Source organism: Podarcis vaucheri (assembly GCF_965113315.1).
Source record: "Podarcis vaucheri genome assembly, chromosome: 5".
Taxonomy (NCBI): Eukaryota; Metazoa; Chordata; class Lepidosauria; order Squamata; family Lacertidae; genus Podarcis; species Podarcis vaucheri.
Genome location: NC_138763.1, coordinates 69,048,596 through 69,074,892, shown reverse-complemented (window position 1 = coordinate 69,074,892; position 26,297 = coordinate 69,048,596). Strand labels below are relative to the sequence as shown.

Below are 26,297 nucleotides of genomic sequence, written 5' to 3'. Positions count from 1 at the left end.
GTTAGGAGTCTCACTTCTGGGAGATTCAGATTTCATTTGGAGAACTGGTTTCAGTTTAACCTCTCTGCCATGGGTAAGTTTGATCCTCTTTTTTGTTCTCATGGAGAATATGTGCTGGAGCATAATGGAGGCCTTGCTAAGTCCTAGATACAGCCTTGGACATGGACTCAAGTCTCTTAAGAATACTGTAACTGTATAAGTATACAGCTCCTAAGTTGTGCAAGTCCCCACAGAGGTTCATCTGGCAACTTCAGCCAGATGAACCTCTGGCTTCCAGCAAATGCTGAGGACATGTCTCTTTACCCTGGCTTTTGACATTTGAGATGCATATTTTTAAGATCAATCTTATTTCCATGACTGGAAGTTGCTCTGCAACTGTTTTAAATATTGTGTTCTAATGTTGTAATCTGCCCTGGGACCTAAGGGTGAATGACAGAAATAGTAATAATAATAGTAGTAGTAGTAGTAGTAGTAGTAATAATAATAATAATAATAATCCCTACCCCCATGAGGTAAAGATATACCATGCTATTTGTTTTAAACCTTCTGCATCTAACCCACTTGTCAACTTACAGAGTGGAAGAGTAGATTGGGATCAAGACATGCACAGAAGCAATTGCATGAGCACGTACTCAGCTGAGGAAAATCTCAAACCACATGTATTCAACCAATATCTCCACATTAAAAATCCTGCATATGACGGGGCTCTGTGAATTATATGAAAAATCCAACAACTATGATACAGACCAGTCAGGCCTATTCCATGCAGACATCACATCATGTTCTAAAACTGATTCAGGAGTAGATGAAGTACTGTCAATTTGTAAAGTCTGTCCCATCATATCTGATCACTCTTCTACATGAACAATGCTCAGTTCTTAAAGTTCCTATAAGTACAGTACATATTCATTGAGATATCTTAGAAACAAGGAGTAAGTTGTTTTAAAAAACTTTGACAAACAACATTAAATTAAACAACACCCCACATCCCACCATAATATACTTCAGAATACAATAACACACAACTATACAATCTATATATCATCAATCATTACTGTTATCTATTACTAATTTACAGAACAGAAATAAAAAAGAAAAGAAAGAGAATTAAGAGAAAATAAAGTTGACTTCTGATTACACCCATTGAATTATCACTAAATTTGATTGTTTTGCACACAGCATCATGCTATTATTTTGTTTTCCTAATTCTTATCCAAAGTACATGATTATTTATCACATTCATCTTACATTGAATAACTTGGAGCTTTAGACTTATAGTCAGGCTCTAATTTTATTTTTCAACTAATTTTGTACCTGATTAAATTTGCTGAACACTGCACATAAGATCACTTGGGTCAGGAGGTGCCTAAAATTAGGCAGAATATTCTCCCACACTGTTCTTGAAGTTCCCATTTCATTTTCTTTGTGTATGGTTCACTCAGCTTCATATAAAATGTTTCCTTGTAGCAGTTGCTCCTAGGTTGCTACACTAATTGCATACAAGGTTTGACATTTTTCTTGTATCATTTCAAACAATGATAGATATATTTTGATCTTTTTCTTTTTTATATCAACTGTTAAATAAATGTTTATTTTGCTGGAGAGTTAACAAATGACGGAAGCAAAGTAACAAAAAAAACCACCCCGTTGAAAAGCTTCATGGTGTTTTACAGATTTTGGAGTAAGGAATTCCTGAGCACACTTGTGAATAATTAAGACTTGCATGTCTTTCCTTATTTTCTCTGCTTCAAATACTTGCTGGGTTTGCTCTTTAAACTCTATTGTATAACTGAATCTCATTCATTGATTAAGTTAGTAAAAAGCTTAAAAAGATAAATGAAGGCCACAATCCAATGAAGGTTACGCAATTTAAGTTAGAAATTGTCTCAAGGGGAGAATTAATGGGACAGAAAAGTGCTTAACTTTTTTCAAAATGTAGCCCAAATAAATAAATAGATAAATAAGCAGACCAGGAAGCACAAAACACTGTAATTATCTTAGAGAGGGAAGAAAGAGACATATATACAAAGGATACTCTGAATGCTCACAATCTTTTAGAACTCTGCTATTCATTTCATCAATGTAACTTCTGAATATTGATTAGATGAAGAAATTGCAATCACCTAATTCACAATTATTTATCTCCACAGGATAGAAGTTAATGATCTTGGCCCTCTGGTGTATTAACTTACATTCAATTTCACGAGCTTATGCTCCATTGTATGGTTACATGCATTTCTTTCTCTGAATGACTCTATTCACTCTGAGAACATTTAGAGTGGTCAAGAGTGATTATTGCTCTGCAGTATGGCACAGTTTTTATAGGATACAGCATCCTAACCAATGTAAGCCACCTGCCCTGGTGTGTGCTGTGTTAGAAGAGTTAAGCGGGCCCCCGCTTCCTCAAACCCTCCTCAAACCACAGTGTATGTATACTTCTGACAGGTCACGTGTAGAGGTCTTCATTTGTAAAGATAAAGTGATGCCTAGGCACCACTTGCCAAGTATTAATTCATTGGAGGATAGGCACAAGAGCATACTGCTTGCAGACTGTCTCGCCAGAGTGGTTATCTCCCGCTTGGACTACTGCAATGAGCTCTATGTGGGGCTACTTTTGAAGGTGACTCGGAAACTACAACTAATCCAGAATGCGGCAGCTAGACTGGTGACTGGGAATGGCCGCCGGGACCATATAACACCGGTCCTGAGAGACCTGCATTGGCTCCCAGTACGTTTCCAAGCACAATTCAAAGTGTTGGTGCTGACCTTTAAAGCCCTAAACGGCCTCAGTCCTGTATACCTGAAGAAGCGCCTCCACCCCCATCGTTCAGCCAAACGCTGAGGTCCAGCGCCAAGGGCCTTCTGGCGGTTCCCTCATTGCAAGAAGCAAAGCTACAGGGAACCAGGCAGAGGGGCTTTTCGGTAGTGGTGCCTGCCCTGTGGAATGCCCTCCCATCGGATGTTAAGGAAATAAGCAACTATCCTACTTTTAAAAGACATCTGGAGGCAGCAGCACTCTTTAGGGAAGTTTTTAATGTTTAATGCTGTATTGTGTTTTTAATATTCAATTGGGAGCCGCCCAGAGTGGTTGGGGAAACCCAGCCAGATGGGCAGGGTATAAATAATAAATTATTATTATAATATAAGGATATCTCATTGGAGCATGGGATAAACCTGCACCATAAAACGGAAAAAGCAAGACTGCCTCTATCCACTCTAGACAGTCCTGTCCTATGACTCATTTCTTTGCCATAGTGGTGTGACAAAAAGAAGGAATCCAGGAACTGAATCTCTCTCTCACACACATTTTTAACTATAGGTGTTGTTGTTATAATGGGTGATAAGAGGTATTATATATTGCAAGGCCTTCTTGAGTGGGTAGTGCAGTCCACAGAGACAAGCAGTTAGAAAAAAGCTCCTCTATCATAATTTTGTGCATGTATGTGTGTGGAGAAGGGGGTGAGGAAGGGATATTATTTGAACTTGAAGCACCAGTGACATTGTAAAAAAGATACTCCACTGATTTTAAGGGAAAGGAGAAGGTGGTTTTTCAAAAGCATGTAAAGCAACCACTATGAGTTGTGACTGAAAAGCCATAGGAGGTCAGTGCACATTCTTGGCACACACAAAATAAGCTGATGGGTAAAGTATATCTTAATAAGCCCATGCTAATTTACACAAGGCACATGAGTAGATATTTTAAAGCAGGCATAGGCAAACTCAGTCCTCCAAATGTTTTGGGACTACAACTCACATCATCCCTAGCTAACAGAACCAGTGGTCGGGGATGATGGGAGTTGTAGTCCCAAAACATCTGGTGGGCCGAGTTTGCCTATGCCTGCTTTAAAGCATAGGAAGAAATGATATACTGAAGTGGAATCTTGGGCTTTGTACCAATGTACTGACAAGATCTGTACACAGCAAGTCAATAACAGAACCTCTCTGATAGCAATATGTTATGCTTAAATGATAGGTATTGCAGCAGATAGCCACTATATAATGAACCCACAAGAACAGTGGTAAACGGAAAGCATTTCCAAATCAATAGTTCTGACTGACAGGGCTTGGGGGACAGACTATAATTTCTGCCAAAGTGTCCAAAACTTTCAGATATGTTTTGTATTCACTGATTATTCTTTTTTGTCATTCTTTAAATATTCTCAACTTAAAAAGTGTTCCCCGCCATATACTCAAACAATTTTATCCCACCTTTCCACAATTATAAATCCAAGTTTTGCAAACAACAATACAAAATAACAATTGCAATATAATAAAAGTTTAAAAAATAAAACTATAAAAACATATAACGCAAGCCACTAAAAAGCAGTAGTCAACTTCAGTAATAAGGTTCTTCTGTTTAGCTTCAAGAGTCCACAAGGATGATGATGCTCATATGGAAGGATCTTGGCAGTGAGATGCCTCAATGGAAACCCATTGCTAGTGTGTCTTTCATGTAGTTTAACTAAAGGCTTATGCCAGACACAGTTAGTGAAATGTGGGTTTCAATATTTACTCATGCAATGTTAAGTTGACAATGCTTTTAGAGAAGTTATACATCATTGCATCTAATTTTTATTTACATTTCCCCCTGGTTTTTACAACAAGGACAGAAGGAGGTAGAATACCTGAAGTGTGCAGTTTAGAACATGCCCTAAAGTTCTCTGGAGAAGACAGGATTCACTGTGAGTTGGACATTTGGAAGCCACTATGCAGAAAACTATTAAGTCACATTCATAATTGTTGATAGCTGACAGGCCCCGTTGGGACTAAAACCAGGTATCCTGGTTTCCTTTTTTGGCTACTCCATGTAATGAGCCACCATGGCTGAAGCTGAGAGAATCTTCTTAGGCAGTGAACTGTTGGACCTCCCATGCTCTGATTTGCTCCCCACCCACCCATGCTGGCCATTGGTTCTTCCAAGACAGGACAAAGTATAAAATCTTCCTATCTGGACTCAGGTGTGTTCTTCAGCTTTGCCTCCTGGATTTGTCCCTCATCCTTGACTCAACTCCTAGTTCCCAGCACCTGGCTTTCCTCTGACAGCAGCTGACAACTGTCTTCAATGTATAAGCAGGGTCTTATCCAGTTAGGAGATTTGTTCATTTCCTGTCTTTCATTGAAGTAGTTGCTGCTTAAGGCTAGGTTTTAGTTTTTTGCATTACAGCCTATGTGCTGTACATAAGAGATGTTCCGTATGGCGCAATGTATGAGGTCTTACAGTCAGGCATAAAAAAGGCAGCTTGTGGAAACAGCCTTCCAGAGGGAAGGTAATGTGCAGCTCATCTCTTAGTCAAAAGACAAGAATGACTTTGTTTATTTCTGTGGCGCTATAGCTGTTAAAACAGGATGTCTGGCTATCTTATATTGCTTCCTTTTATTTCATCTTAGGCAGAAACATGAGCTGGACATTTCTTGGAATAGCCTCTACTTACTTGGCAGACTCGGTGGAGATTTATGATGGTGGCTGTTAGGAGGTCACTAAGTCTGATAAATGTGTAGGTCAGGCATAGGCAAACTCGGCCCTCCAGATGTTTTGAAACTACAATTTTCCCATTATCCCTGACCACTGGTCCTGTTAGCTAGGGATGATGGGAGTTGTAGTCCCGAAACATCTGGAGGGCCGAGTTTGCCTATGCCTGGTGTAGATTGTGGGCATCATGAACTGTTATTTTTATGCACTTCCTTTACTTACTTATTTATTTATTTACAAAAACAGACTAAGGGGGCAAAAGGGGTAGATTATTTTCTATTGTTCTTTGATAGGAATGAATACTGACGAGCCAGAGTTACAAACCCTGCAGTCCTTTGTATGATTACTTAACCCATATTTCAAACACCTGATTTCTAAAGGAAATGTTACCAAGGCTATTCTGTTTGAATTATTATCAGTATTAATACCGGCATTTATTTATTTATTTATATTCCACTGAATGCCAAAATAGGCTTCTAAGTGCTTTGCAAATTTCATTATGTTCTTAGTGGATGTGTGCAGATAGATTTGTAATTACTTTCACTAAAAACCCAACTCTGCAAGCCATTTATATTGTTTGCTTGAAAATTGAACAAGTCTCTTCCTGTCTTTTTCTGCAAGATCCTTATGGCCACCACCAGCCATTGGAGGTGAAGAACAGGACTAAAATAGTACCTACTGAGAGATAGTGTAATATGAGACTAAGGCCAGATTTCTTAAAACAAAAAACCACCCAGGGAACTCCATGAATAGCAATAGAAGTCTTCTGGAAATGTCTATTAACTTATAAAGACAACCAAATTATATGGGAGGGACCCCATTACTCCATATGATAGCTCACACTTTTCACTGCGTTAAGTTTTATGATGTGGCTTACTATGATGTGGCCTTTTATGCTGAGGAAAACTCCAAATCTCCTAAATGCCATTCCAATCTTCCTTGAACTGACAATTATTTAAATGTCTGTCTCGTTTAATGGACATGTACCTGCATCTAAATTGGTCCAGGGAACACATTCTTGAAGCAACTGGCACTCACAAAGGTGTCTGGAGCACTATCCATGTACTTATAACAAGCCACATCTGAACATTAAACTGTCGGCCAGTGCATTCTTGACAGCCCACCAGCCAGTACTAGCTCTGAATCACAGACATTCCAGTTTTCAATCTTACCACTGATTACATGATAGCAACGTTACACCTTGGTGATGGGAGAATTCCCACCACAAAAGTCAAGTTAGTGCTATAAACAGCATTTAAGCAATGTGTTTGTTTTTTTACTTAATTTTTTTCCAGAGAAATAAAAAATACAGCTCTAAGAACATAAGAAGAGCCAAACTGGATCAGGTAAGTGGCCCATCTTGTCCACAATCCTGTTTGCATAGTGACCAACCAGATGTGCATGACATTCTACACCTGTCACTGCACAGTAATTTGGTGCTTGGTGGGGAATGGAGAAGAAATTGGTTTGGTCCACTTTTCACCGTGGTCTAACCCATTCCAAAGTTCTTGAACTTGCTTGATATGAAGTCTTTTATCTTAGCATTTTCTTTTCACATGCCTGCAGTTAGGTTGGCTGAGATTATTCTTGGTCTCGGTAGATGGGCATGCCCAATTGAATGCCGGACATCCCTCCCAAATGTCAGGCCCCCAATGCCATATCACAATCTCACCTGGAACCCCAGTCTGTTTCAATATGCATTATATGAACTGTTGTTCAAGGAATTGTGGCACAATCATATGCATATTTACTTGGAAGTAACTCCCACTCTGTGAGGCTTACTTCTTCCCTGGTTAAGTGCATTTAGTACTGCAGCCTTAGCTGCAAAGTTCTTTGGCTCATAGAAACTGCCTGCTTAAACTTTAAATACAAATAATTCTGGGTGTACTGGGTGTACATCTCTGAATTGTGCTTACAAACTGCAAGTCAATCCCAAGAAAAGGTTGTTAATGGCATGACTGCTTGCTTGCCTTGCTTTTATGGAAGGGATATCCCTTTATTTTTGGAAAGGCAGCAGAAAACCTGTTTACTGCACTGTACATAACTTAAAGGAGTTCCTAAGAGTCTGACAGGTGTCACGTATCAGGGAGTCCTCCTTGTTGCTATAAATCTGTTACTCACAAATGAGTCACCCAACTAATAATATATTTCTCTTCTTATACATTTGATACATACACATGTATAGAACAAAAAAATACATATTGATCACCAGTATCTTCATTTTATATATATATATATATATATATTTGCTTTCGTAGATTTTCACGGGTACAGGCACCCGAAGACACCAAAACCTGCATATATATATATATATATATATATATATATATATATATATAATATTAATATTCTATTAATATTGTTTACTTATTTATGTAATATATATCTCATGCCTTCAACATAAACCTTTGTGTAATATATATCACATGCCTTCAGCATAAATTCCCACGGGACCTAACCATACAAAGCCATATAAAACAGAATGCAAACAGAATATATAAAATTAAAGCAGCAACAACAGCACATTAAAATTGCTATTTTGGTTATTGCATAATTCTATTACAAGTTGGGAAATGTTTTTTATCTTAATTGCAAAAACCTAGAGCAAAGCAAACATAATAGCAATGAGGAAATGTTAAATATTGCATTATTTCTGAAACTGTACCACAGCCCATGTGAGTCCTTATTTCAATATATTGGCTGGAAGATTCCCCTGTTCCCCCAGCTGTCACATTATTTAAATACAAGGTACCCTGGAGAATGAAAAACCCAGACTTACAAAGGCAGTGACAGGAGTTTATTCAGATTTATTTTTTTCTCACTACTGCAAAGTTTATCACCGCTTTTTAGTGACTGACAGCTTTACACCCTTATCTTCACCAATATTTCTCTTCATTGGGTACCGAACAAGGAAAAGATAAATATCCTTCCCAATCCCCTCTCTCCCCCCACAAGCAAACCCACAAAACAGAGTTAACATGTTAAAAAGAGAACTGTTACCTACCAGCTCAACTCTTCCAAAACCTCCAACTCCAAGTGTGTCAATGATGTTGAAGTCAGACAGTTTCAGGTTGGCAAAGAAGGCAGCTTCGGCTTCATATCTGGATTTTTTAATGCGAAAAAATGGAAATTTCTTAGAAGTGCAAACATGAGTGCTACATAACTCTGCTCCTGGATGACATGCGCGCTGAACAGAGTTTACGAGCTTAATTTCCATCTTGTCTCTCAAAGTTTCTTTGTTTTCTCGCCCATTGTCTTATTGGTCCATGTTCAAAACCTATTTGCATTTCCGCCCCCAAAATAAACCAGAGGTGCCAACAGAATGTCTGTGTAATGCAAATGCTTTGCGCTATAATTCAATTCCAGTTATCAACTGAAGGCTACATCTTGACAGTTTCTATTAATCTTCTCGTGAAGGTGGGAGGGGTGGGGGCTTTTTTTGGAGGATTTTTTTTTTTTTTTTTTGCTTTTCAATATTTTTGGAAGATAAAGTTTTTCATATGAGTTTCTCTTGTCCGCAAGCTGGCAGTTTCTATAAATGTTTATTGAAAGTGGCAAGATCATTAAGGTCCCTGGAGAGAAACCGCAGCCAGGTTTTATGAAATCAGATCCAATAAGCTGAGAAACTGGCGTGTGGATGTCTGAAAGGAATTATTTCAGACACCCATTAACATTTCTAAAAGAACATTTCCCTTCCTCCTGCGTTTAGAAACTCAGCCTACAAATTCAAAAGCTTTGTGGTTCCCAGATCCAGGAGTTGTCTCTCGAGTCTGTGTACAGAGAGGCTTGTAATAAGTGTGCACAGTACGAGCTATGTAAGCCATGTGAAACTGACACATGTGCGCATGCCAAAACTAAGCCTCCCAAGGGTATACCCATGCAGATGCATCTCCCAAAATAGCTTCTTCTTGGGGATTACAGTATTTTTAGAAAGGCTAAGAGGGCAAATGGGAGAACAGGTTCCACTCACTTACTGAAGTTTCATCTGGGAAGTACTTGGGTGCCAGAAAAAGAAAAGACCTCACGCATGTGCTGCCACCTTTGTTCTTCAGAAACTGTATATGGTTCTAACATTTACCATGTACAGAACAGATAGTTTCTCAAGCATTCCAAAACAGACTATGTGTAAGGTCACATGGGCTAACTAAGTAAAAATTAGAGGGGACTTATTTAGCCGTGCCCTTTTAGCTCATTTATTCCAGCTGGATGTAGGTGTCTTCCTGAATCACACTCAAAAGCGCTTAAAAAAAGAAGTAGAAGTATACTCCTTTAGGTTTCAAAAACAGGTGACCAGAAGAAACTCTTGGGCATTTAAAACTAGTTACACCCTGGTCAGTGTGTTTAATTTACTAGCATTCCTAATAAAAATGTGAATGTTTGGTGTTAATGGCATTTTTTATTAATTACACATGTTTATTTTCTGCTGGTTGTCATTACTCGGGAGCACACTAAAATGCACACCTTCAATTGTGCCGGAGAGTACACCACCAGCAACAACAAAAATCACAAGACCACAAATAACCACATTTGACTGCTAACATGACCAGCAACACACACACACACACACACACACACACACACACACACGATTAGAAATGTTAAATGCATGTGCAAAGCAACCCTAAGACATTATGCTTCACTAAGGTTTCAACATTTTATTCACATTGCTAGACTAAAAAAAGAATGTAATTCTGATAGATCTTCATAAATATTATTTTTCTCCCAGTTTAATATATGTATATAGCAGTGATTCTGTCATACCTGTAGCTGTTTAGAATCTAATCTATGTGTCTGGATAGGCTTGTGTAAACAAAACTGTTTTAAGCAGGTGCAAACCAGAGTTCAGCAAAGGCACCTGCCTGATGTCAATAGGCAGGAAGTTCCAAAGTGTAGCTGCCACACAATATACAACTTTCTTACAAGCACAGATATTATTTGACACTTGTAAGCAAGCAGTGCTGGTTCCACAGACTGAAACAAGTTAACCAGTGCCAATCTTTGAGCAGACGTGTCACATGCTGACGGGAACTGCAGTTTTCAGGTAAAGTGTAAGGGAAGCCCCGCATACAGTGGTACCTCAGGTTAAGTACTGAATTCGTTCCAGAGGTCCATTCTTAACCTGAAACTGTTCTTAACCTGAAGCACCACTTTAGCTAATGGGGCCTCCCGCTGCCGCTGCGCCACCAGAGCACGATTTCTGTTCTCATCCTGAAGCAAAGTTCTTAACCCGAGGTACTATTTCTGGGTTAGCGGACTCTGTAACCTGAAGCGTATGTAACCCGAGGTACCACTGTACATTGCTTAGGCTCTCCTTTAGTTAAAGAACTTTGTTTGGGTGGGTGGCTGAGGTATGGCCAGCTGTCTTCTGTGCCCCTTGATCCACTGGTCCATTCACAAAACATGGGTTAGCTTTAAGGTAGAGCGTGTTCCCACTCTCTCTACAGCTGTTATTTTCTTTGTGCCACTACTCAGTGGGTCCAGACATAAAGGTGGCAAGCAGCTGCAGCAAAAGCCACCATCATCCCTCTCCCTCTGGGCATGCCATGTGGCAGTTCATGCTCTTCATCCTTTTCCCTGCTGCTTCCTGATGGACCCAGAGGGAGAAGGCTCTGGTTCTTGTGGTAGTCCCTGTTGCTGCTGCTCTCCCTTAGCTGATAATCTTATGAGCACTGAGGAGCATACACACAGTGATAAAGAAAATTCAGCCACAATGTTGGGAACTCCAATCAGGGCTCCTGTCAGCTGTTGCTGTCTGGGACTTGGGCCATGGCAGCTGCCCAATTATGTTGTCTCCTAATGGGCATAGGTGGGGAGGGGGATGCTAAAAGTCAGATGCGGGGGGAAAGATTACAAAAAGCAAAATAAATAGAAAAACTGCAAAAGCATATTGTGAAGTAATCCTATTTCAAAAGGTTCTGATGGGAAATAAACTCCATTTTATTGTTTATTAGGTCCTTTCCATAACCTTGCATCTATGGCCAACACATTACATCTGATCTTGGAAGCTAATCAGCTCAGAGCCTGTGGTGGTTCATGGAATAACCTTGTTTGACACAGTTGCTTATTGATCATTTTACACTTGCCATGATGTGCATGTTAAAGGGGTAGAAGGCTAAAATGCTGCCAAATGGAAGATCAGCTTACAAATCTCTTCATAGCTGAATTATAAAGAACATATTGTGATAAGCTTTGTAACCTAGTCAATGTACTTCACAGATCTATTTTTAATCCAGTTAGGATGCTTTTTTTAGCTCTTACATTTTCCATCATAGTTTATACTGGGATGTTTCTATTTGTAATGTAGGTAAAATGTAAAGGTAAAGGACTCTTGGACAGTTAAGTCCAGTCAAAGGCGACTATGGGGTGTGGCACTCTTTTTGCTTTCAAGCCAAGGGACACAGACAGCTTTCTGAGTTATGTGGCCGGCATGACTAAACTGCTTCTGGCGCAATGGAACACTGTGACAGAAGCCAGAGCGCACGGAAACACTGTTTACCTTCCCACTGCAGCAGTACGTATTTATCTACTTGCACTGGTGTGCTTTCAAACTGTTAGGTTGGCAGGAGCTGGGACAGAGCAATGGGAGTTCACCCCATCACGTGGATTTGAACTGCTGACCTTTGGATCACCTTATGGTCTAAAGCAAGAGACTCCATGGTTTAGACCACAGTGCCACTGTGTCCCTCTTATTTGTAATGTAACATCACATTTGCCACAAGTCTTAGCTGAAATTACTAATCTTATTTATGTGGAAGCAAGTCTCACTAATCCAGAAACAGGTGCTTCAGAATTATCCTCCCTGTTGAGGATTACAGCAAGAGAATGGATTTGGAGGACCACACCATTCACATGATGATTACTAAAAGATAACCTGCATTTAATAAAACAGTAAATAGCCATACAAGGTCTATTCCTTAATGGAAAGACAGTTCCATATTAATGGGCTGTTAAACACATTGTCTGAATCTACTTTAAGCCTACATTGTTAAAATAACATAGCATCTTGTTTCCTTTGGGAAACAGGAAGCTGGAATAGATAGGCCTTTGGTGTGATGCAGCAGGAGTATTTTCCTTATGTTTGCATGTTTATACAACATCCTAGTAATCATAACCACATTCACCACCTAATTGTAGCCACACTGACAGTCCAAGAAAATGCCTACAGTGGTACCTCGGGTTAAGAACTTAATTCGTTCCGGAGGTCCGTACTTAACCTGAAACTGTTCTTAACCTGAAGCACCACTTTAGCTAATGGGGCCTCCTGCTGCTGCCGTGCCGCCAGAGCACGATTTCTGTTCTCAACCTGAAGCAAAGTTCTTAACCTGAAGCACTAGCGGAGTCTGTAACCTGAAACGTATGTAACCCAAAGTACCACTGTATTTGATTTTTGTTCCAGACATCCTATTTTGTAGAACCCTTTAAAATGTAGCTTTTAGCTCACAGCTGCTACATGTAAGTCCTTGCCTCTACTGGCCATCCAAGCATGGAGAATAATATTTTAGATTCTGCCATGAGCAAAATCAGAAAATTTGCTAGTCCTGTTGCAGTTTTTTGTTCCTCTTTATCCTCCTCAAATTTTTCTCTTGAGCAAGAATTTCCAAATTCACCTGGAAATCATGCTTCATGGAATAGTTGGTAGATACAATAGTGGTGCATTTAAGTCACTGTAAACCTGGTCTTATGGGAGTCTCTTGTTATAGATGGCAATGGGTATTACTTGGATTACTTCTAAACATGGTAAACCAGGTTTGCTGCATTTGAGGACCCTCTTGCAATTTTTTGAGTGAGGAGCAAAGGCTTCTGTCTCAAAGGCATTCCCTAACTATCACCCTTGCTGCCCACACAGAATTTCTTAATTGTTTCAGAACACCAAACAGGACATCTAATCCTGGTAAGAAGCAGACGATAGTCCACAACACAGTTGGGCAACTTGCATTAATGTTTTTCTGGGTGCCAATACCACCCCTATCAAATTTCATTATTCCTCTCCCCCTCAACATTCATTTTTCCTTCCAATCTAAGCTCCAAGAACTCACTTTAAACCAGATTTGGTGACCCCTCCACTCAGATACCCACAAGGACATGCACCACTTGAGTTCTGATGCTGCATGATGCAACTGGAATGACAAATTCTCAAATGCAATTCTTTGAAATGTACTGAAAGCAACATTGCGTGGGGGCAAAAGGAAAACTAAAATTCTGTCTGATCATGTTTCTGAAACCAAGTCCAAAGCAAGGCCAAACACGACCAAATTAACGGGTGGGTGGGCGGGTGTTCGGCAGCCCAAAGCAAAATGAGGTCCCTACGCCGTGCTGCCAAATAAATACCACCAGCCTTGCCATGCTGCTGATTGGCTAAAGGCCATTGGCATAACTGTGGCACCACCGGCCTAGAACCGGGCAAGCCCCGCCCACAAGCCGATTAGGGAAGAGTTTCAGGGCCGAGCACAACATGGACCCTCTGTTAGGAGGATCCAACTTGTACATCAACATTATGGGGGAACAGAAGGAGCTCATACAAAGAAGCCCAAAAGCAGCGGGGAGACTTTATAGTTCCAAGGTTAAGAAACTCCTGTGTATACCTGTCAGTGTTTCATAGTTCACCTGGGCTGAACTTGGTGTATCAGGCAATTATAGCTGCAAACACCAAAGAAAAAGCCAATCTCAAGGCTATGAAATTTAAGTATGTAAAACACGGTTACATTTAAATTCCCCTCTTTTTACTCCTTCCTCTTTTACCTTTCCATCTGTAGTCTTCTTCCCATACACTGTCAAAATTTAGATTGTTAGCTTATTGGCACACAGATCACATAACCATTCCCTCTAGTAGCAAATACGGTGGCTTTGAGCCAACAAGAAGGGCAATGAAACTGGGTCACCCACAAACAAGGCACATGTTTCTGCATACACTCTATGTATGCAGAAAAGCATTGCATTGCAAAAACGTAACAAAATCGCCCTGGAGCAAAACAAAAAACAAAACACCCAGAATACTGTCAAGAGCTATGGATGAGCAAATTCCTCCAATAAGAATGGAAATTAGAAGCACTTTAGAGGCCTGACAATGAGGCAAGTGGGAGAGGGGAAGTTGGGTGACAGAGTTGAAAATGACAGCCTGAACAACTGGAGCAAAGTATCAGGAGTATTGTAGACTTTGTAAGAAAAAAGAAAAGTACAGAATAAATCACAGACCAATCTCTGAGACTGAGGGTGGAAATATAATAGGAAAGTGTTATAGCATAAAATATTCCATTATATATCTAATGACAGAAGAAGGGGAAGAAAATAAAGTATTGGCAGTTTGCAAAACATCAATAAGATGTCCAGATTTCGAGAGCAGCAACTATTGAAATTGAGCAAATAGGTGGTCAAATAAGTCATGAATTGGAGCCCCATGTTGGGCAAAAGATTCCTGCATTGCAGGGCATTGAATTAGATGATCCTTGTGCTCCTAACTCTACAATTCAATGAGGCATTCTAAGTCAAGAAAGGAAAAACGAAAAATACGAATATGAGTTGACTTCAAATTAAGACACTAACCACTAATAGCAAGTCCAAACAATAGCTCAAGAACCAGAGTGCTAAGAAGCTTTCATCCAGTGCTATCTTCTGGAACCATCCCTGGAACCAGAACCACTGCAGAAAAGTGCCCCCTATACTCATCTCCCATAGGCAGCCCAGGAGGATACCATGGCCAATGGTATCAAAATCTGCTAAGAGATCTAGTAAGAGCAACAGGGTCACACTCCGCCTGCCCATCTCTCTATAGAAGTCATCATCCACTAGGGCAACCAAGTCAGATTTAGTCCTGAACTCAGGCATGAGTTCAGATTGGAATGGGTCTAGATAATCAGTTTCCTCCTTGTGAAATTTGGAAAATCAATAAAAATAATTTGGGGGAAAAGATAATTGGTTCCTGCCTGCAGCTACACTGCCATGATTGGCAGGAGGTCCAAAGGGCCCATTGTTTGGCTCATACTTGCAAGCCCCCTGTAAACCTCATCAGGCTGCAAAAAGTAAAACTGATCCCATAAAACATGGCTTATTATGTCATTGGAAACCTCATGAGACTGCATCTCTCATGGCATCTAGCTCGCTACACAGATGAATGACTTTGTCCTCTAAGTGCCCAGTAAAAATCTCACAGAGAATTTCAGAGCTGTCTCAGGCTCCACCCACTGAATGGACCATTATGAATTAGCAACTCTTAAAATAGATGAATTGTGGGGGGTGGGGCGGGATTTGAGCAAAGGACATCTATCGTTTCGAAAGATAAAAGTTGGGTGTTTGGTTAAGAATGGACACAGAAAGTTTGTGAGGGCTGGTTACTTTGAGGTACCTATGTGTAAGAGTGAGCAATCCTTTCCCTCTCAAACATGGGAATTTGAATGGGTAAGATGGAGTTAGGAAGCTGTAAGTGTTATCTTCTAGGATTCTCCATAAATGTTTCTATTCTTGTGGTTTCTCAGCTGGTTCTTACTTGTGATGGCAGGTTTGTGGCTGTGGGCTGATTCTCCCTTTCCCAATGGACACAATCCCACGCGCTGTCCTGATTCCAAGTCCTGGTTTTATACAACAGCTGCTATGAAATAGTTAATTATTAATGGCACATTGGAATATAACTAATCAAAATGCAGCATATCTGTAAAACAATGAACAAAGATATTCCAAAAGTGTGCCAATGCAAACCTCTAACAATTCTTGTTGTTATAGTAGAAAACTGCATAACAAATAGGCAAAAGTGTGTGAGAAGCAAATTGTTGCAAGCCCTATGTTTAAATGCTCCATTTTACTCAAAAGGCACCACAGTTCTAATCATTCATAAAGTGATAAATGAGGTCTGAGTTTTGTAATTATTCTGCTTTGGGTTTATGAATTTGGTTTTAGTAAATAAAGGAGATGTGTTGAGAAACATCAGACATCTGTTACATGCAGCATCCTCTCAGATAAGCAGCATAGCTTAATTCAGCTACGCAGTAAACTACTATGTAGATAGGAATTATAGCCAGCTGGGAGACAGCAATATCTGAAATCAAAATAATCTAACATTAAATGATGAAGACCTGTCTTTCAAAAGGAAAGTTCATGCATTCCGCCTGAAAGCTTCCAAGTACAGTGGTACCTCAGGTTACAGACACCTCGGGTTACAGACTCGGCTAACGTGGAAGTAGTACCTCAGGTTAAGAACTTTACCTCAGAACGGGAACAGAAATTGTGTGCTGGCGGTGCAGCGGCAGTGGGAGGCCCCATTAGCTAAAGTGGTACCTCAGGTTAAGAATGGTTACAGGTTAAGAATGGACCTCCAGAACAAATTAAGTTCGTAACCAGAGGTACCACTGTAGTATAATGTGTAAGGCTACAAGTCAAAATATAGTGGTAGCAACTTCCCTAACTGGTTAGCCACATTTTGGACCTCTTCTAAACAATGACACATTCCTTGAGTACTCAAGTAGCCAGCTCAAGGTAGAAAAATCAGCCCTATATCCTTTGCACATCCCGTCAATTTGGCAAGCAGATGGGAGTTTGGGCTGCAGCTCCTTCCCACATCACTCCCACTTGCTTAATTTCCTTCCCCTTCCTTCCTTGTTTTAACTTCTTCCCTTTCATCCCCCAGATGGCAGAACAGGCACCCATTATCTTGTTTATTGCTGGTTGCATATCACTGTAGTCTTTGTACTACTATGTACTTCAACAGGAAGTATTCCATGTTCTGTATGTACATATATATTTGTTGTCCTAACTACAGATGAGTGAATCCATCCATTTCAATTCCTCTCATGTTCTAATTCTTCCTATCTTAAATTCAGCTCTCCTCATTTGATTAAAAAAATAATGTCCTAATGAAAATTCACCAGCATTTTAGTGTGAATTTCTCCTAATTCATGTTTTTGTATTCAACTTTGCCTAATATATTCACTTTTGCAAAACAATTTCTTTAATATAATGTATTTTTGTAAGTTATTCTCACTAATACATGTACTTTTATACACACACATTACCCTAGTATCTACTTGTTTGTACACATTTGTCCACTGGAGAACTGCATTTGTAAAAAATTGTGAATTTCAAAGGCTGGCTGTTGTTCAGTTTGCATATTGTTCCAGAAAGTGAGAATTATGTAGGCTTGCCTTTAAATGAGAACTGAATAAAATTGCTCCCTGTATCCCCTTGGCTGCTTGCAGATATATCCACATGAAGAATATAATAGGAGTTCAAGGAGACTATGCTGAAGAAAGTATATTCAGGACATTTTGTGCATACATTATTTTAAAGCAGAGAGAGCAAGGGGCAAATATTCAGTTGCAAAGTACAGCTAAACAAAGATAGCATTATAACGTGTGTTTGTTTCTCAAGGTAATGGTGCCAGGACTCATGTTTGGCTTCGATCCTCTTAAGGAATATGTGAGAAGAAATTCCTTTCTAGTATAGACATAATTTCTGTGCTCAAATATCGCTGCCAAGATTAATGTGAACCCTTGGCTCAAGCTAGCATAAAAGCACTTCAGCCAAATAGCTATGCAAGCCAACATGGTTTTTTTTAATGTGTGTGTGTAATAATAGATTTTGGATGAAACATTTGGTCTAGGCCTGGCTGAATACAGGTGTAGGTTATAAAAAAAGTAGCCAAGATGAAGCTGCCAACTATGATGCTTTGTTACTCATGAAACTCAAAGGAAACACTAATGGACAGGCAATATAAATCAATTGCAGTTGACTATGATAGATAGTCTCACTGCTCTAAAACAACAGCTCTGGGTCAATGACTTGGTCTCAAGAACCCACCATATTCTGATACTCTCTTTGGTTCATTGCAAAAATTTCTCAAATTGCTATGCCATAGTATATCGTAGATAGTGTAGGCCTAGTACCTGTTGAATTCAGGCTTGGTAGGGCTTATTTCCTTTTTCTTCTCATTTCAAAACAAGCACTAGGGCATGCCACTGTGATCCAATCTTTATTGGTCAAGCAAGGAATACAGGTATTATCCAAATACTAAGAAAAGTGGAAAATCTCAATAAGATTAGGCAATGGAGGCAGGGCAGTAAACCAAGCAGGGCTCTGTATCACATGATCAGCTTCTAAAAACCACTGTAGCCATGGGAAACAGCTGCAAATAATAATAATAATAATAATAAATTTTATTTATATCCCGCCCTCCCCAGCCGAAGCCGGGCTCAGGGCGGCTAACAACAATAAAACAGTACAAAGGTACAACATAAACAACATTCTAAAATCATTCATTATAAAAATTAATTAATTCAAGCCACTAGCAACCATTGGGCCAGAGCTCTGCGAAGATTGCCGAGGGAGGGAGTCAGGCTGTGCCCTGGCCAAAGGCCTGGTGGAACAGCTCTGTCTTGCAGGCCCTGCGGAAGGATGTCAAGTCCCGCAGGGCCCTGGTCTCTTGTGACAGAGTGTTCCACCAGATCGGAGCCACAGCCGAAAAAGCCCTGGCTCTAGTTGAGGCCAGCCTAACTTCTCTGTGGCCTGGGACCTTCAAGATGTTTTTATTTGAAGACCGTAGGTTTCTCTGTGGGGCATACCAGGAGAGGCGGTCCCGTAGGTACGAGGGTCCTAGGCCATATAGGGCTTTAAAGGTTAAAACCAGCACCTTAAACCTGATCCTGTACTCCACCGGGAGCCAGTGCAGCTGGTATAGCACCGGGTGAATGTGATCTCGCAGCGAAGACCTCGTAAGGAGTCTCGCTGCAGCATTCTGCACCCGCTGGAGTTTCTGGGTCAGTCTCAAGGGCAGCCCCACGTAGAGCGAGTTACAATAATCCAGTCTGGAGGTGACCGTCGCGTGGATCACAGTGGCTAGGTCAGGGCGAGAGAGGTAAGGAGCCAACTGCTTAGCTTGGCGGAGATGGAAAAATGCCGCCTTTGTTATAGCTGCAATCTGCGCCTCCATGGAAAGGGAGGTGTCGAAGATTACACCCAAACTCTTAACGGACGGTGCTGGCACTAATTGCGCCCCCGCAAGAGATGGGAGTTGCCCCCCCAATCCCATATCGCCCCGTCCCAGCCACAGGACCTCTGTCTTCGAAGGATTTAGCTTCAACCGGCTCCCACGTAACCATCCAGCCACAGCTTCCAAACATCTGGTCAGTGTGTCTGGGGCCGAGTCAGGATGGCCATCCATCAACAGATAGAGTTGGGTGTCATCAGCATACTGATGGCAACCCAGCCCAAAACTCCGAACAAGCTGGGCGAGGGGGCGCATAAAGATGTTGAAAAGCATCGGGGAGAGTATCGCGCCCTGAGGTACTCCACACACCAAGGAGTGGCGCGATGACAATTCCCCCCCAAGCGCCACCCTCTGTCCCCGACCAGAGAGAAACGAGCGCAGCCATTGAAGGACTGTGCCCTGGATCCCCACGTCGGTAAGGCGGTGGTCCAAAAGTTCGTGATCGACCATGTCGAAAGCTGCTGATAGATCTAGAAGAATCAGCAGCCCTGACCCGCCTCGATCCAGCTGTCTACGAAGGTCATCTGTTAGGGCGACCAGAGCCGTCTCGGTCCCATGACCAGCGCGGAAGCCAGACTGGAATGGATCCAGAGCCAATGTTTCATCCAGAAACCCACCAAGCTGTTCAGCAACCGCTCTCTCAATCACCTTACCCAGGAACGGAAGATTCGAAACCGGGCGGTAATTGGATAGATCTAAAGGATCTAATGATGTTTTCTTTAAGAGCGGGCGCACCACTGCCTCCTTCAGTTCCCCTGGGAATGTCCCCGTGCCAAGGGACAAATTGATGATATTCCCCAGGGGGGCCCGCACCTCGTCTGGACACGCTCTAATCAGCCAAGACGGGCACGGGTCGAGAGGACAAGTGGTGGGCTTTCCAGCTCGGAGGAGTCTGTCCACATCGGCTGGGGATATCTGGTCGAAGTGGTCCAATACTGGACCCGAGGACAGTCGAGGGGCCTCCAGTTCCTTCATTGTATCCAAATTGGCAGGGAGGTCATGGCGGAGCGACAAGACCTTCTCCGCAAAAAAGCTCGCAAATGCCTCACAGCCGTGTGTCAATTTGTTATTTAAATTTGGCTGTCCCTCAAGGGACGTTAAAGACCTAATAATACTAAATAATTGCGCTGGGCGAGAGCTAGCGGATGCAATGGAGGCCGAGAAGTATGACTTCTTAGCAGCCTTCACCGCCATCTCGTAGGTTTTCATAAAAGCCCTATAAGATGTTCTTGAGGCTCCGTCACGGGCACCCCGCCATACTCGCTCTAGCCGTCTGAGGTCCCGCTTCATTTTCCGAAGCTCCTCGGTAAACCAGGGAGCCCGGTTTCTGCGGGGTCGCAGAGGGCGCTTAGGTGCGATCTCATCGATGGCTGCCAGGAGCTGGGCATTCCAGCCCTCAACAAGCTCAGTCAATGAGTCGCCAGGGGGAGCAAGGTCCCGCAAGGCTTGGCGGAATCTCTCGGGGTCCATCAGCCTCTGCGGGCGAGCCCAAATTGGCTCGCCACCTAAGCAGGGTGGGGGTGGAAAGTCAATCCTGGCTTTCAGAGCGTAGTGATCAGACCATGGCACCTTCGTCGGAGGAGACATGATCACATCTATACCGACGCCAAAGATCAAATCCAGCGTGTGGCCTGCTTGATGTGTGGGGCCCGAAACAAACTGGGAGAGCCCTAGTGTCGCCATGGAAGACACCAGGTCCAGAGCCTGTGAGGAGGGAGTGGCATCGGCATGGATGTTGAAGTCCCCCAATACCAATAGGTTAGGGAACTCCAAGGCCCAGCCGGCCACCGCCTCCAGCAGGCCTGACAGGGTGGCTGCTGGTGCGCTAGGTGGCCGGTACACCAGCCAGACAGCCAAGCTCTCCTCGGAGCCCCACACTAGGCCAACACATTCGATGCCGGGGATCGATGGCGATGGTAGAGCCCTGAAAGGACAATCTTCCCGGATTAATAATGCCACCCCTCCCCCCCGGCCCACAGTCCGCGACTGGTGGAGGACAGAGAAACCCGGGGGCGCCATCTCTCGTAAGGTAACTGTTGCCCCTTCGCGCACCCAGGTCTCCGTCACACAAGCCAGGTCGACCCCCTGCAAGATAAAGAAATCTCGCAGGGTGGCGGTTTTATTGCCTATAGACCTGGCATTGCACAGCACCAGTGACGGAGGTGAGTAATCCTTGCTCACCCTACCCTCGTCCCTCGGGATGGGGCGCAGATTGGAAAGGGTACGAGCGTATCCATATCTCGATCCCCTTCGCCTGTAACATCTGCCCCCACCGCCATACCTCCCTCGCCCCTCCACGGTAGCAATCCCAGGCCTCATAGTGGCCTCCATTGATGGCAATTAATATTATTCTTTCGCAGCCTAGAACAATAAAACCTTAAAACAGTAAAAACAAAAACAACCCAGAAAACAATACAACAATACAAACAAAAACTGCAAAAATTACAAATTCATCAAAATCTAACAAATTCCCCAGCCCACCCAAACATCCATCCCACCCCATATATAGAATCGAAAAGGAAAGGAAATATTAAAAACAAAAACAAAACAAAACATGTTAAAAAGGGCTCTGCACTCCTCCGGGTCCTCCTGGGCAGTAGCAGCACCAATGGCAACAACCATCCTTGTGAGGCCCCACCCTGGGCCAGATAGTAAGTGGCAGGAGCAGTCCTTGTGAGGCCTGTCAGGCCCTCCCTAGGCCAGGTGGTAAGTGGCAAGAAGGAGCAGGGCCCTCAGGCACTCACGCAGGAGAGTCTTCCTGGGCAGCAGAGCAGTCCTTGTGAGGCCCCAGGCCCCGCCCCAAGCCAGATGGTAAGTGGCAAGGAGCAGGGCCCTCAGGCACTCACCACAGGGGAGTCTTCCTGGGCAGCAGAGCAGTCCTTGTGAGGCCCCAGGCCCCGCCCCAAGCCAGATGGTAAGTGGCAAGAGCAGGGCCCTCAGGCACTCACCACAGGGGAGTCTTCCTGGGCAGCAGAGCAGTCCTTGTGAGGCCCCAGGCCCCGCCCCAAGCCAGATGGTAAGTGGCAAGAGCAGGGCCCTCAGGCACTCACCACAGGGGAGTCTTCCTGGGCAGCAGAGCAGTCCTTGTGAGGCCCCAGGCCCCGCCCCAAGCCAGATGGTAAGTGGCAAGAGCAGGGCCCTCAGGCACTCACCACAGGGGAGTCTTCCTGGGCAGCAGAGCAGTCCTTGTGAGGCCCCAGGCCCCGCCCCAAGCCAGATGGTAAGTGGCAAGAGCAGGGCCCTCAGGCACTCACCACAGGGGAGTCTTCCTGGGCAGCAGAGCAGTCCTTGTGAGGCCCCAGGCCCCGCCCCAAGCCAGATGGTAAGTGGCAAGAGCAGGGCCCTCAGGCACTCACCACAGGGGAGTCTTCCTGGGCAGCAGAGCAGTCCTTGTGAGGCCCCAGGCCCCGCCCCAAGCCAGATGGTAAGCGGCAAGAGCAGGGCCCTCAGGCACTCACCACAGGGGAGTCTTCCTGGGCAGCAGAGCAGTCCTTGTGAGGCCCCAGGCCCCGCCCCAAGCCAGATGGTAAGCGGCAAGAGCAGGGCCCTCAGGCACTCACCACAGGGGAGTCTTCCTGGGCAGCAGAGCAGTCCTTGTGAGGCCCCAGGCCCCGCCCCAAGCCAGATGGTAAGTGGCAAGAGCAGGGCCCTCAGGCACTCACCACAGGGGAGTCTTCCTGGGCAGCAGAGCAGTCCTTGTGAGGCCCCAGGCCCCGCCCCAAGCCAGATGGTAAGTGGCAAGAGCAGGGCCCTCAGGCACTCACCACAGAGCTATTTTTCTACCTTTCTCTTCCAAATTTTAGGTGCAGTTCTCCTAACACACATTTAGAGACATCATGTACATTCTCAGATATTCAGGGGATGTAAACCAGGGTTGGCCCACACACGAAGCCAAGTGAGGCAACCCCCTCAGGTGGCAGGAACCACAGGAGCAGCAGATCCTGATGTATAGATTTAATCCCCTGCTTGTTTCAGATGTAGACTGTCACTAACCCCTTCTTCCCTAGCAGTGAGGACAGCGCCATTTTTGTGGTTCGCCTCAGGTGGCAAAATGTCTTGGGCTGGCCCTGATGTAAGCACATCTATTGAAGAAGAAGAAGAGGAGGAGGAGGAGGAGGAGGAGGAGGAGTTTGGATTTGATATCCCACCTTTCACTCCCTTTAAGGAGTCTCAAAGCGGCTAACATTCTCCTTTCCCTTCCTCCCCCACAACAAATACTCTGTGAGGTGAGTGGGGCTGAGAGACTTCAAAGAAGTGTGACTGGCCCAAGGTCACCCAGCAGCTGAATGTGGAAGAGCGGAGACGCGAACCCGGTTCCCCAGATTACGAGACTACCGCTCTTAACCACTACACCACACTGGTCCCCTTGGAGGGGCATGAGGCTTTAGGTTTATGAAACATCTTTAAGGATTCTTGTGGGAATCTCCCATATGTTCATGTGCATCATTATGGCAAATGTTAGGTGACCACAGCAAACAGCACTTTGAGCTCTCCTGAATACCCCTATTCAGGATTCTGCAATTATTTTCTTGGGTTGTACTGCCGTTCATGCAGATTTCTGTGAAACATCTGCATCTATAAATAACTGCTGCTCTCCTACAATACCTGTCTTTGCTTCTACCTCTCAATAGCTTAAGTGAGGCAGATAAATACATATCGAGTTCTGCAATGCTAATGGATTAAAATATGATCATTTTTTTTATTAGTCAGCAAATGGGACTGTTGCACTGATGTTATAATATTGGCAAAGAGCTCCTAATTGGTCAACTGTGCTAATTTTGTACAGTGAATTCCACCCTACCTCTTTACCAAGTCTCACGAGCAGATAAATATATTTCACATTGTTAATTAGAGGCCGCGAACTCAAAATCTGATCATCTAAGCATGTAAATACTTGATGGGCCTCTTGTCTCTAGTCTGGAGACTGAAAGATAGCATGGCTTGCATAAATAAAATGTTCACCACGGCAACAGCAATGCTCTGCTGAATAACTTAATTGCTCTTTTTGTTTATTTTTTAAAAAGAGAAACAAAAAAAATGGAAAGGAGAAAAAGAATCACATACCATCTGCCTGCCATATATAACCTGTTTGGCATGGTGCATATTTATTTGTCCTGCTCTTCATGTCCTTTAATAACTATGTATTGATTGAAATTGCAATGGGGAACAAGTCATATTGCATTGCTCAGATCTCTGGCTCTTGGGAAACTATCATATTAACCTGTTCCATGTTCAAAGATTTCCTTTCAAAATCAATTGGAAATATTCCCTTGACAAATTCATAGCCTCCAAGCTTAAGCACTTGGACCTGTAAATATATCTGAGGACAATGAATATTGAGTTCATTGTATGTTTTATAGGCACTGACTTCTTGTTACAAATCTTTATTTACTGTAAATCATTTTGAGACATTTTATAGTAAGATGTCTGCAAGATGAAGAGATAATTAATATGAGAAGAATACATTTGGATTTTAGTTAGCTATTTTGTCAAAACTAAAAATCAATTTTTGTATTCATCAAGTATTTAAAAAACGTAAACATCATCTCTGATAGTGACTCAGGTTTAAACAACACATTTTAAAACTCTTTAGTTTTATAGCTATCCCTGTGTCACAAAGTTCCCTAGTGTAAAATAATGAATGTTTACTGCCATCCTTATTGGTTCTGTCCCCAACTCCAATGTTGTAATCAAAGTATTCAACTACATTTCCTAACAATGAAGAATCAGGACCATATCTATATAGATTTAATAGGACTGAGTGTTTTAAACAAAACAATAAAGGCCAAGATATTCTAATCAGAGCTGTCTGTTGCTCTGTTTATATTTCCCATTTCATTGTTGCAACTGCTGATTTCATACAAGAACATTTTAACTACAGTGGTCTCCCTATAATTAGTTAATAGTGATTGTTTTTTGAGTTTAGCAGATTGAATAAACTCTGTATAGAAGGGAGGGGAGGCTAGAGTCAATGCATTTCCTCATTCCCCCACACTCACATTTCATTTTCCTGCTAAACAGCTGATTTGCAGGATTTCAACACACACACACACACACACACACACACACACACACACACTAAAAGGTTACTTGTGCTGTTTGGAGTTTTAAAAAGTTATTTAGGAGATTTAAAAACAATTTAAGTTCATTTAAAATTGATTTTGTGTAAAATTGTCCATGTGTAAGTATCGGTGCACATAAATACAGGTTTAATAAATGAGAAGAGGATACCAAATAATGAAATACAGTGGTGCCTCGCAAGACGAAATTTATCCGTTCCGCGAGTCTCTTCGTCTTGCGGTTTTTTCGTCTTGCGAAGCACGGCTATTAGCGGCTTAGCGGCTATTAGCGGCTATTAACGGCTTTAAGAAAAAGGAAACAAACTCGCAAGAACTCGCAAGACGTTTCGTCTTGCGAAGCAAGCCCATAGGGAAATTCGTCTTGCAGAACGACTCAAAAAGCAGAAAACTCTTTCGTCTTGCACGTTTTTCATCTTGTGAGGCATTCATCTTGCGAGGTACCACTGTAATGACCTGAGAACAGTAGTGATTGCATATGCAATGCAAAACACAGAATTCAGTATAGTGAAGTGGTAGTTTTGAAAAAAGTTTTTCCACTCTCTCTTACACAGCAGACTTAACATGTGCTAAAGGCTGCTGTGAGGTATGTTTTATATTTCCACTGGGGGGCAAACATGCTCTAGTCTTTAAAAAGGAAGAAGAAGCCCTTCTTGTAAATGTCATTCATTTAGCATATACAGTGATGGACTTACATTCACTTGAGGAAAGGTTTTTATATCATGTAAGCTTTGGGATTTCCTTTCGATTTCTTACCAATCTAGATTGATTAATTTTTTTA

The 26,297-nt window shown here is 42.6% G+C and overlaps 1 protein-coding gene and 1 long non-coding RNA gene across 9 annotated transcripts in view; one reads left to right on the top strand and one right to left on the bottom strand.

The window, feature by feature from the left end:
* Nucleotides 1–26,297, bottom strand: part of PRKG1 (protein kinase cGMP-dependent 1) — a gene marked incomplete at its 3' end in the record, with an annotated part of 706,724 nt that overhangs the window by 31,478 nt on the left and 648,949 nt on the right. For all 8 annotated transcript variants that reach the window (XM_082222041.1, XM_082222042.1, XM_082222043.1 and 5 more), the window contains one exon: nucleotides 8,475–8,571. In XM_082222041.1, the coding sequence (XP_082078167.1) occupies nucleotides 8,475–8,571 (97 nt within the window). The remainder of the gene's footprint in view (nucleotides 1–8,474; nucleotides 8,572–26,297) is intronic.
* Nucleotides 1–26,297, top strand: part of LOC309532209 — a 738,788-nt gene that overhangs the window by 78,693 nt on the left and 633,798 nt on the right. The window lies entirely within an intron of this gene.